Raw genomic sequence first — 13,433 nt, forward strand, 5'->3', positions numbered from 1 at the left:
AATGATACCTGCCTCAACTGATTGTAAGATAACACACTATCATGTTCTTGGGAACCAATAGGTTTTTCATAAATGGTAGCTCTTGTCATTTGCAACATTCTGACACTTTAAGAAAGTCTTAGAAAGTCTCCCTCTGAAGGGTTATTTAACACATTCTAGTGAAGAGACAACGTCTAAAAACCAATGCCAACTAAATGAGAGCTGACAAACATGGGAAGGTCTCGGGCAGGGCTCAGAGTGTAGCTGGAGGAGAGGGCTGGGAGGGACAGGTGGGCCTGGGGAGCCCGACTGGGTCAGAGAATAGAATCTCTTCTGTTTTTTATGATTCTGCAGAGTTTCCTTCGTAACCAACTTTATTTCCACTCACTGCAACTCATTGACACGGACTTTATTTCCATAAGATTGCACATGCACAGACCACTCCATACAACCCTCAGAAAACTAAAGCAGCACCTTTATTTTATACAAACAGTATAAAATATTCGTTATGTAAGAGCTGTGTTTTTACAATATATTATATTGCTTCAAGCCAATGCCAAAAGTCCATACGTTATAGTCCCTATTTTATTTTGTTTACAATATATTATATTGTTAAATGCCACTGCCACCATGTTCTCTCTCTCTCTCTCTCTCTTTCTTTCTTTCTTTCTTTCTCTTTCTTTCAATACTGAATTCTCTGGAATCATGGTAAGGTCAAAATTTGGTCAAAATATGGTGTATTGAGAGTTTAAGAACAAGAGGAACTTTAAAAATGTGACAAATGTCTAAACCCATGACAGTAAAATTAGAAATGTTGTAACTTCAACACGGTTAACTGCTCCATCCAAACCCTTGATTTATGCATTTCTGTTCCATGTCCAGTGTTCCCCAGGCCCTCGACACCATGAGTACATTGTAATTTTGGAAATTATTCGCCAGCTACACAACTGAAAAGACACAATTTTAACCTGATCAACTGACATAACATCTAATCTGTCCCAAAGCACTGAAACAAGAAATCTATACCATCCCGCTACAGACATACTTAGAAAACTTAAAAGGAAGAGTAAATATCAGCTCAGTGATTTATAATGAAGCTAATAAAATTCAGGCCAGTATTCTTAACTGTAATGAACATTATTTGAACATTCAACACATGAAAGGTTAACAAAGGCTATGAACTTAGTGTAACTTAAAACGTTTCAGATGTCGGAGTTCACCAGATGTAATTGGATTCAGGTGGATCCTGCCGCTCCTCAGCCTTTTTAAGTGAAGGCGTGTGCTGCCCCAGCCGGGTGCCTGCTGGCCTCAGGGCATGCATGAGGCGGGCTCCGTACCCTGTAAAATTATTCACAGCTTAAAAGAAAAGAAACTACAAAAACAGGCTCTTCAGATTCATTACTAACCATTCAAATGAAATCCATTTTCCCTTTTCAACCCAGAGTAGACCACAGCCACCACAAAAAGCCACCTGAATGAAGAGATGTTACAGGTTCAAGGTCTCTGCTAAAAAAGGAACCTATTTTAGGAATGCCATCAAATCTGGCTTCCATCAAAGCTCTGACTCCCTATAGATTTTGGCTATGCAGAAACTCTTGATGCAAAGTTTGGATGGATGGGGTCGAATGAAGGATTTTCTCCACCCAAGGTCTGGTAAGGATCTGGCACTGAGGTCCCCAAAGCAGGGATGTTCCTGCAGAGGATCTGATCATTTTCACTGCATTGCAAATCCAGCCTCGATTATATTGCTCTGGAACACTCCCCACTCTTCATCTCTTCATAGTGATCGCACAATCAAGTGTGGCGACTGCACTTACACAAAATGGGAATTTTGCAAGAACTAAGGACCTCCACCCTGCATTTTAGAGAAGGGTTATGATTTGAACAGACTCCTTATCCATGGGGATTTGTCAGTTTCAGTCATGGTGGGCATCTATCCATTTCCAGCTTAGTTGTAAGTGGACCGTAATACTAAGTTCCATAGCTTCAGACCTCCCTTTCTCCTACTTGCCAACTTCTAGAGGTGCTTGAGGCACTGACTCCTTTCTCCTGATTTCCTAAAAGGGATCCAAGGGGACAATCACATTTTTAAAAATCTGCCTCCATCTTCCTGTGCATTAAAGTAGAGTTTGGCATTCCATTTGTTCCCTGTGGTTTTTAAATGCAAGCATGCCACTAAGTAACTACTGAGAACAGAATACTTTGTTCCCGAATGTGTTTCTCTGAATTGTCAGTATGTAGGCTGGTAGCTCAAGGAACAGCCAGAACATGAGCCAACAATGCACTGGAGTAAATCCTTACCCTGCTGTTCTCCCCGCCACCCACGAAGCCCGAACCTCCCTGCTGGCGAGGGTGAGCCTCAGCCAGGAAGTCTGTCTCCAATGTCCTCCTCCCCACTAACACGTCTGGGTGCCTGAGACCTCCCAAAGTGTCACCTCTCTGGGAGTCTGCTCTCTCCAGCACTCCATGCCTCCGACCTTCCTTGTCACCTCCCAATGGTCAAAATAAATCTCTTTCTTTCTGCCTGATTCTCTAAGCTCATGTACAAAATGGCTGGGTGGCCTCTCCTGGACACCACATTTGCATTTTAATCAGGCGCTGGGGCATCATCTTGAGGCAATGCCGTGAGTTGAGGGTACATCGATGACAAAACTCTCAGCAGCAGGTCGAGGAGTGGGGGGTGCATGGGGGCTGGCAGTCCTGTCCGAATTGCTCATCGATGCTACTCGAGGGCCCCTGACTTGCCTTCTTTTTGGTGATGTGACTAGTTTATCAGCAGGAACTACTCTCTTGCCATCACTCTTGGTCACCAGGTCCCAAATGTGGGTCCTAGAGGAGCTTTGCAACTGATTGATGCCTGGGATGTATAGTGTGACCTCAGCCCATCCCTAGGCTGGAGGATGTCTCAAAAGTTACTTGCATCCCGAGTTAAAGGTGGCATAAAAGATTTGGTTTACTCTTTCCCCAAGTATCTCTTGAAATGGTTAGTTTTCTGCAGTTCTTTTAGTCCAAAAAAAGCTTCCCCTAAGTGTGTCCCTGTAGGGATACATTTAGCCATTACTACCTGTGGAAAGAACCCTTTTCCAGAAGAGCCGAACTTCTGGTTAAGCTACACCCACCTGAAGCCAATTCAATCTACCATCCAGTCAATGTAGCACGTGACAAGACTCAAGTCAATGGCTTGGTGTAGCACAGACCAGACACCAACTTGCCTTAAAACCAACAAACAAAAAAGCATGTATACCTACATGTAAATGTATTAGATATACACCATAATAATATAATGTGAACATTATAAAATACACACAAAAATTAGAGATTTGAGATTGAGATATATATTTATATATAAACTTATATATAAATATAATAAAATAACAAAAAATATAAAACTATTGTCAAACCCGTCTTTTCCATCCACCTAGCTGATAACTTCCATACTCCCTGGGCTGCATAGACCACCCTTTGGAAACTGTGGCTCTAGAAAAATATCTGCTGTGAAGGTGATCTGTGCAATTTGTGTCCATTATTTTGGAAACTGACTGTGATAGGCACAAGCTGAACTTCTGCGCTTGAAGGTTATTGGATGACTGAAGCCTGCCTTCCTTCAAAGGCAAGGTGGACTGTGGGCCCAAGCTTAGGAGACGGAACGCTAGCCCCACCAGGTGGGGCATTTTCTGTCGTCTCACTGACAGGTCTCCAGTGCCTGGATTCTTGCTTGGAACAGAGAAGATCTCAATCAAAATGAAATGGTTGAATTGAATCAGTGTTGTTTTGTGCCGAAAACAGACCAGTGGTTTATCATCTCTACAGATAGCTCATTTTTGGTAGTCAGTAAATTTTAAAATATACAACTCCATACTCCCTAGACCTTTCCTTTCTTTCCTTCTTTTTTCTTTCTTTTGTTTTTCTGCCTCAAAAGAACTTATTTGAAACATATCACAACCAATAACATTTAGTAATCTTCAAGAGCAAAATTCTTCATGTTTTATATGCTCATGGGTAGATCTTAAAGATAAAATCAGAGCCAAATAGATGTATATATTTGGTTTAGACTCTCATACTTGTTATCTCTTTCATAGTTACCACACTCTATTACCAAAGCAACCTGAATTACTGCTTTAACTTAGAAAAGTGGAGCTATTTTACAGATGTGGTGATAATTTGCACAGCTGCATTGCCCTTAGACTCTAAAACTTAGGCTCAAAGGGTTAGAGAGTTGAGGGGGCCAGGGATGAGCCCTGGGGACAGGAGGCAAACATGGGAAGCAGGGCTGAGCTACGGGTCATCTATCAGCTGCCGGAGCCAAGATAGGCTCGAGGTGCACCCTCCCACTCACTTTTATTGCAGTGTCTTCCGTGCCAGCCTTCCTGACATTGGCACTTGCTGGGCTCATGACAGGTTCCGTGGGTACCGCAGCCAGGCTCACAGACCGCTAGAACCGGAGGAGATAGAAAGTGTTTCCTGAGCTTTCACTGTTCAAGAGAATTAGTTGCTTTTCCTGCAGTTCTTTAGAATGTATTAGTTTGGGCTTCATCCCCTTTTGTTGTTTTGTTGTTGTTGTTGATTTTTCTAAGCCAATCTCCAGCTCTAAGTCAGTCTGGGACTTTCTGAAAAAAGGCCCGAGAGAGATGGTAAACTAAGCTTGATGCTTCTGAGTCACAAAAGATGCTCAGTAGGACTCGGAAACTGCTGGAATGGAAGCTCATTTTCCTTAAGAAAACCCCCAATAGTTAAAAAGCTGAGTTGCTCATGTGTGAATGTGTCTGTGTTTTCACATGCATGGATTTCATACATTGTCTTTGTTCTAGAGAAAGGGAACAAAGATGTCCTTGAGACAGGTTGATGGTGATGCTTAGGCAACATGCAGGAGGCCCAGAAGTTGTGTAGGAGGAGATCCCCGAGCTCGAGCTGATTCTGCGGTACTTACTGATTCTGGGTACTTACGCTTGGAACAGAGGTCTCCTTGGTAACCTTTGGAGCACTTACATTTGCTTTTACCAATGCATTTACCTCCATTTCGACAGGGCTGCGGGCATTTGCCTGAAACAGAGAAGGATGCAGATAAGCCAGGAACTCAGTGCTTCATTCAGAGATATTCACGTTTTTCAAGGGAATTGCAGGGCTTTGAGAGGATAAATACTTTTAGATGGCACCGATTCCCATTTATTTCAGACCTGCTCTGGCTTTGATACCGTTGGAGTTTCATTCTTAGAACAAACGGGTTAGTATTTGCACTTGTGATTTCTAATGGATATCTGTTACGATAAATGTGTTGCCCACATGCTATGTGTATATAACTTTTTTGGTAAGCAGAATAAAATTCTGTTTTGCAAACACTTGTAATTTAAGATACAGTACAGGTTAAGATGTGAATAAACCACCAAGTGATCTCTCTGAGTTCTGACTTTGAATGTCACTCTTTCTAAAAGCAGACCTACACCTGTGCCCAGTGGTATCTTTCCTAGCCAAGGATTCTCCAGAGAGCAGGGCTTGCATGCAGAGAGTTTCTTTGTTAAAGTGATCCTAGGAAACCAGAATGGGGGGACAGGGAGAGGAAAGAATGGAAGGAAGGAAAGCCAACACAAACGTGTGGGGGGGGGGGTTGGTCATCACTTTAGGCAACCAGGCTCTATCCTGTGCGATTCTTCTGAGAGGCTGTGGACACTGCACCTTCAAGTTACTCTTAAGAAGAGAGAGGGGAGGATTTGTTCATTGGCACCTGTCTTCCATTGGTTGAGGGTCACCCTATGGAATGACTTCCTCACACCTCCAGTATGCCCCTATGTGAGTGCTGACTGATTTTGTAGGACTCATAGGAGTCTCTGGGTAGAAAGCAGAAGTGTGGAGCAACTAAGATGGGGTACCATGAGGTTATGCCACCCAAAACAGGTTTGCACAGCAGTGACTGGAGTGAAAAGCGGGTTGAGAGGAGATATGAAGTAGGGCACCAAAGAGGCCCCATACCACACCAATGCTTTTTTTTCTAGAATGTCTTAGAGCCTCAAAATACATCACTCTTTCTTTTATGTCGGTGCCAAATGAGAATTGCTAATGTTTTCACAGCTCTTTGGGTTACAGGATTTTAGAGCTGCAGTAGGGCCTTAGATGTAAAAATGATAAAATGATAGTCTTTTATTCCAGAAGCTATTTATTCTCCCTCTGCAATCTAGAATTTGCCATTCAAGGCTGGGTGATTTGAAGAAGTAGAAGAAAAAGGGTGGGTCACCCAGAGCTGACTGCATCCCGTGACTAGCATGATGGCATTCCAGAGAGAGCAAATACCCATTAGGTTTTGGGAGTGAAGGGATTTGGATTTTTTTTTATTGTTGTTCTTTTTCTTTTTTTTTTTACATTTCAGCAGAATACTCATTACAAAGGTCTCAATACATAAGGGGAAGAAATGAAATCTTTATCATAAAACACACTTTTATTCTCTAAGCTCTTCTTTTTATGGTCAAAAGAGCCTTCAAATGAAGTGAGCTACTATGTTTTACGAGCAAGCGCTATGTTTGATAAACATAAATTCCATATGCAAATTATTTTGCTGAAACACTTTACTTCTCTTTTCACTTATTCACAAGGACCTTCTCCAATGTATAAATTCAGCAAAGCAACATTTAGCCATTGTGCAGACAATAGAGACATAATATTGAGATGTTAGAGTCTCTCAAAAACCTGGAATGCCATTATACCTTTAAGTTTTTCTGATGCAGGGATGTTCTAGAAACAGGCATCAAATGACCTTAATAATAGAATACTACCTTTTCACTGACTATTAAATATTCAAAAGTGTCCTTTTTGCTAAGACAATGCTAGAATAGCATTTACTATTTGGTCAAGATCCCAAGTCTTACCTAAAGCAAAGGAATGCCTAACTCAATTTCCATTTGTATCAATGAAATATCTGACCTCACCATATGTACCAAATTGGATCCTATCACAGTATTCTGCCATGCACTTGGGTTTTTCAAGTCAACAAGATGCGGGACAATAACCCTATGTCAGAAAAGATAGTACTTATTGTGAAATACTTGGTGACACCAATTTCCCCACATTCAATGAGAGGTGAACTTGGTAGCCAGGGATATCACAGAGAATGACTGGTAGAGAGAACCTTTTCATTGCTTCCATGGGTCTCTTATTTTCTTTATCAGAGGGAAGTGAGAATGTTTGGGTTCACCACTGCCAGGAATAAGGACGTTCTCTCTTGGTTATCACACAGCAGAAATGTGACTACAGGTGACTGTCCCAAGGCCATTCCAAATCAAATCTTACGGAGCCAAAGCCTCATGAAGGTGTGACTGCTTTAAAAATCAGAATCCTCTAAGTGTCTTTAATGTTGACTCCCTTTTCCTGAAAATATTTTGCAATAAATTTTATCCACTGGACAGTGGAAAAGTAAGCCAACTTGAAAGATTACACATTTTTACCCAGAACAGACTAAACATTGCCTGAAGACAAACAAATTTTACTAAGTTTATATGTTAGCATTTTACTATAACCAGTGAGTGCGGGGGGTCCGGGGAGAACAATGAGTTAGGGATTGACAAAATAAGGACATTAAACTTCCTCTGCCCATTGGATTGTAGGATAACTTAAATGTGTGACTCTGCTTCACATAGAAAACCAACAAAAATGATTTATAACAGTGCCAACAACTATCATCTCTGGGTCTTAGGATTATAGGTGATTTTTAATTGTTTTATTCGGTATTCTAAATTTTTTTATAAAGAATACTTTATACGGAGGACTATTTTTTTTAGTCCCATAGATTTCATTTTATTTTTTATTTTTTTAATTATATTTAGTTAGCCAACATATAATACATCATTAGTTTTTCATGTAGTGTTCAACAATTTATTAGTTGTGTATAACACCCACTGCACATCACAACAGGTACCTTCCTTAATACTCTTCAGCAGGCTACCCCATCACCCCACCCTCCTCCCTTCTGTAACCCTCAGTTTGTTTCCTGAATTCCAGAGTCTCTCACGGTTTTTCTCCTTCTCTGATTTCTTGCCCTTCATTTTTCCCTCCCTTTCCCTGTGGTCCTCCATACTATTCTTATGTCCCCCATATGACTGAAACCATATGTTAATTGTCTTTCTCTGCTTGACTTATTTCACTTAGCATAATCCCCTCCAGTTTCATACATGTCAATGCAAATGGGGGGTATTCATCCTTTCTGATGGCTAAGTAATATTCCATGGTATAGATGAACCACATCTTTATCCAGTCATCTGTTGAAGGGCATCTCAACTCCTCCCATAGTTTGGCTCTTGTGAACACTGCTGCTATGAACATTGGGATGCATGTTCCCCTTCTTTTCACTACGTTAGAGAGGACTTTTGTAAAAATAAGAATTCATTATGTTATTTTAAAACTTCATTTATAATACAGCATAAATAACCCATGTAAACTTTTTAACTGAAAGTTCACTGAAGATCCTTGGGATAGCTAGCTATGAACCTTAAGTAACGGGATAAACGTATACTCCCTACTTCCAGGTATTTCTAACCTTGATGTTATTTGTTAACTGGCAAGAGTTCTTAAATTAAGTCAAACTGAAGTTTGGGAAGGTATCAGTCCTAATAGATGCCAGGGGAAATGAAAATATAAGTAACATCAGAATATATACCTCATGAAAAAAATAGACAATAACAAGTATTGGCAAGGATGTGGAGAAACTGGAACCTTCATACATTGCTGGTAGGAATGTAAAATAGTACAGTGGCTTTGGAAAACAGTTTTGCAGTTCCTCATAAAATTGAACATGGAGTTCACATGTGGCCTAGCAATTCCACCCCTAGGAATATACCCGAGAGCACTGAAAACATATTTCCACACAAAAACTTGTACATGAATGTTCACAGCAGCTTTATTCACAATCACCCCAAACGTGGAAACAACCAAATGTCTGTAAACTGATGAATGGATAAACAAAAGATGGTTTGTATATCCACACAATGGAATATTATTCAGCAATTAAAAGGAAGTAATCATACATGCCACAACATGGATAAATCTCAAAAACATCATGCTAAGTGAAAGAAGTCAGACACAAAGGAAAAATGTTATATGATTCTATTTATATGAAATGTTCAGAATAGGCAAATCTGAAGAGATAGAATGTAGACTAGTAGTTTCTACTACTTTGGGGAAAGGGGAATAGGGAGTGCCTGCTCCCATGAGTACAGGGTGTCTTCTGACATCCTTTGACATGTCTAATGCCATGTTCTGGAATGAGACAGAAATGGTACTGTTCTTCATGAATATATACTGAATTGCATATTTTAAAATGGTGAATTTTTGGTATGTGAATTACATCTCAATTTTAAAATAAGAATTCATAATTCAATTTTTTGTCTCTACTATACTAGAGGCACTTTTCAACTCAAGATCCATTTCCGTATTTTCTTAGTACTGTGGTTCTTGTAATAGAAACAAGACATTTCCTAGAGGGATTTGAGAATAACTTGTGATAGGGATAATCAGGAGCCTTCAAAGGCCTACATTTTTAGTGTAGTAAGGGAAAAAAGGAATAGAAATCATTGTCTCTGCCAATGGAAAGTTGTAAACCCAAGGACATACTTACATGTAGAGAAATGAATCCAAGAACAAAGATTCATGAATATGATTTAGCTAAGTAAGTGAAGTCTGAGAGTAAGTGTGGGGAGAAAATTGAGGGGAATTAGTTCAGAGATATCTTTATCAGGGTAATTAATAAGAACAGAAACCATATCCTGACAATTAATTACATGTTCTATGGAAACTTCAGAGGTATTTCACTTGAACTCTATCAAAAATGGTTACTTCATCTACTACTCATTAAAGTACAAATAAATTAGAGGTTGAAAGATAAAATTATTGTTAATATTACTTAATTTTGAGCCCACTGCAACCCACTTCAGAAAGTATGGTGATACTAAACACAGCAGTATTTTACAGATAAAATATGGCTGGAAATGAAAATGCTATATTCCAGAACTTCCAAAAAGGCAGCAACAGGGCACCCTTAGGAGACAGGCTCATGTTCTTTTTCTCCTTCCTGAATGAAGCACTGGTGTTATCCATTTTCTGGATCATAAAGCAATCTAGGATGCGGTTGACTCATTGCTGAATTTAATAGGAAGATTCAGCGATCTGCTGAGGGTTACATGGCTGGTAGGAGGCAGAGCCAGGATAAGCAGTTTGAGATCCTGATTCTGAAAACAATGACTATCTACCACATTCCACCCTTAAGTTTTTCTTTCTTTCTATGGAAGCATGACCAAAATATCATGAAGGCACAATGAAGACCTAACTGCATTGATTTGAAGTTCACAGCTCAATTATTTTTTTACCTGAATAAACATTCATGTGACACTTCATCATTCAAGATATAGAGCATTTTTCGTACCCCATAAAGTTCCTCGGTGCCCCCAACAACCAACCTGGTTTCTACTATCATCCATTAATTTTGCCTGTTCTTCAACTTCATAAAAATAGAATCGTGCAGTATGCACTTTTCCCTTTACTTAACAGCTGTGTGGTTCATTTTTGTACTGTGTGCTGTTAGTTTGTTCTATTTTTTTTAAATTGTTGTGCACCCTTTCTCCCCTTTCCTTGAATCTATCCTTTCCTCTTAGATGGGTTACTGGCTCTAATTTAGGGAAGAAATTCTATGCCTGCAGGTAGGTAAAAAATCCACCTGTCCCAAAACTCTGGTCTACATTTCTAGGCTGAAGCGAGGGGCTCTGCACAATGAGAAGGGGACAAACTCACTAATAAGAAACAACACAACATGCCAAATAATACAAACCCAGATATGACTGAGTCAGAGTGTGGGCTCAGAGTCATCTGGCGCCCACTGCCCCACCTTTAGGAAAAATGAAGATGGTATATCTAGTGAAAAGAAACCACTGACCTGAGACCTTGGATAAGCTATTCATTGTCTCTGGGCTTCAGTTTCCTCACTGAAAAAATGATGGGGGTAGGTGGAGTACTGAGGCTCCCCTCCACCCCCCAGAAACAAAGAGAATGCAGAAAGTCAATACTCACTTATTTCACACTGTTCTCCCTCTAGTCCTGGAGGGCAAATACACTTTCCAGGGTAGAAACAGGTCCCTCCGTTAAAGCAGGTGGTTGAGCAGTTTGCTATTAGAATGGATAACATGGGTAATTGCATTAGAGAGTAGGTTAAACCTTAAAAAAAAAAATCCAACTTCACTTAAAGTGAGGTGATATTTCTGAGACATCTGCCTCCTGCCCATTTACTTAGTCAAGTAAGCCACTTTGCAAATGCAAAAATTGTAACCAACTGCTTGATCATTGACAGATTTCAACAACATAATAGAATAGCACATACATTATATACTATTCTCTCCCTGGAGGCTTCTATTTTAGAGAAAAAAAAAAGGCAAGATGTATAAAAAAAAGTTATGTTTTTATTTTCTTGTAACTATGCCCTTAAGAAAGGAACACTATAAACACCCTAAAATATTTTTTGACGTTAAAAGAAGAGTAAAAAGGAGAAGACTTATTTTAGAATAGATAAAAGGGAGAAAGGCCATAAATACTAGGAGCTGGCAAAGGAGAAAGCAACTTTTTTTTTTTTCCCCCCAGAACAAGAACAGAGATTCATCTTATGTAATAGGGATTTTAAAAAATAGACTTTTATGACATTTGGAAGAAGGAGTCCTGCTGTTTGGGAAAGGACAGACTGTCAATCCTCCTCAGATCCCACAGGAATGGGAGTGTGCAGCAGCTACTTGGACAGATTATTGTGGTGGTCCAATTAACTAGATTTTCCAGGCAATAATCATACTGTTTGTAATTCATCCTAAACCCTGTCTTTGTGTCAACTTCTGGAATTTCACTGCCTACACCTAAAATAAAGGGAGGACAAAAATGGGGACAAGGGTAGAGTAAGTATCTAAAAATAGACAGGTTGGCTCCTTCTAGAAAAGAGATGAAAATGAGAGCTTGGATTCTCAGCAATTCCAGTTATAGGGCCTATTTGTTCTTGTTCTATATAAAATGGGCCAAAGTTGGCTACAGATGAACAAATGCTGAAGTAAGCTTCCAGTAGGAAAATCAGAGAGGAGATCCAAAATTTATATGTATGCTTTCTTTGTGGAAAAGCAGTCCAACCTGCATGTTCTGCAAGTATCGTGCTTCTTAAATGATAGAGCTTTTTGTTCAAACCACAAGGATCTGCCCTCTTAAGGCAATGCTGTACTTGCTTTGGCAAACACAGCCTCCCAATGCAGAAGGGAACAGCAGCATTTGGGTATAGAATTTAGGATTTAGGAGAACCAGCTCTTTGGGCTTCCTCCTTGCTAACTGCTCCTAGTATTGTTACGGCAGGACAGTTGTTTTTACAAGTGTGATTCTGTCTCCCCACCTGTCTCTGTGTCTCCTGGGGAATGAAGAAGAGACAAGAAAACATCAGATCAGGGTCTGCTTGGCCAGAGCCTTCTGGGCACTACCCCTTCTAAAGAATAGAATGGGATGAACCTGGGAGCTGAACTGTAAGTCTCAGAATGATGACAAAGCTATTTAAAGAATGTGGCCATGCTCTTAGTATTGGTACAATTCTTTACAAGCTTCTCTACATTTCTGTTGTGCAATGATTCTGGACTAGGAAAATGTACAGAGGCACCAGGTAACTTTCACTGGGGCTGAGGGCATGCCGAGCCAGGGCTTAACTTTTCATTTCCTAAAGCTGGCAACAGAAGTCCCAAGAGCCACCAAAAGTTAATCTTTAATGTTGCTTCAAATATGTTATGCTCAGCTCTAGTTCTGTGCCAGTAATTAAGCCATTTTTCAGAAGCTCTATACTCCCTCCTGGATGATAAATGCATCTTTTTGTTGAGGTAATAAAAGCCATTATTTTTTAATATTCCCAGATCTCCAATGAGACCAAGTGGAATTTCAACAGACTTTCCAAAAGAATAATAATAAAAAGTTACTGGAGTCTAAGAAGTAGGGAAAAGTTTTCATCTGAAATGTAAAATATTACAAAGTGTAAAACATACTGGAATCCACATATTTTCCTTCAACAGTGACCACACAGTGTTTGTGACTCCATAGCATTAGAAAAACATTGCAGTTGGCACTCCATTGTTCAGACGACACCAATGACGGTCACATCTCAGTAAGCAGCCCTCACAAACAATCTCTTTGAACCTCTTCATACCTGAGTTCTTCATCCAAACCTCTGAGGGATTTGCTGTTTCCTAACAAGTTTTGTGATAATCTGAGCTTAATTCTACGTTACGAATCGCCCAATTTTGGAAGAGCGGAGATGTTGAGTGCTAAATTTTGACAAATAAATTTTGACAAATAAAAAGAAACTTTTTTTACTCACTGGCTCTTCTTATCTTGTCCTTAGTGCTTAACCTTTATGAATCCAAACTTAAGTTAAATCCAATACTCTAGTTTTATATCACTTAAAAATAAATGGTAGAGAT

General features: G+C 39.8%; 1 protein-coding gene across 1 annotated transcript in view; it reads right to left on the reverse strand.

Annotated features, from left to right (window-relative positions):
* Positions 1–436: 436 nt before the first annotated feature.
* The window catches only part of WIF1 (WNT inhibitory factor 1), a 69,151-nt gene continuing 56,154 nt past the window's right edge, over positions 437–13,433 (reverse strand). The window contains exons 7-10 of the mRNA XM_059186235.1: positions 11,020–11,115; positions 4,924–5,019; positions 4,316–4,411; positions 437–1,317 (exon numbers count right to left, since the gene is read on the reverse strand). Coding sequence (XP_059042218.1) covers positions 1,196–1,317; positions 4,316–4,411; positions 4,924–5,019; positions 11,020–11,115 — 410 coding nt within the window. The 3' untranslated portion in view covers positions 437–1,195. The remainder of the gene's footprint in view (positions 1,318–4,315; positions 4,412–4,923; positions 5,020–11,019; positions 11,116–13,433) is intronic.

Source organism: Mustela lutreola, chromosome 8, assembly GCF_030435805.1.
Source record: "Mustela lutreola isolate mMusLut2 chromosome 8, mMusLut2.pri, whole genome shotgun sequence".
Lineage (NCBI taxonomy): Eukaryota > Metazoa > Chordata > Mammalia > Carnivora > Mustelidae > Mustela > Mustela lutreola.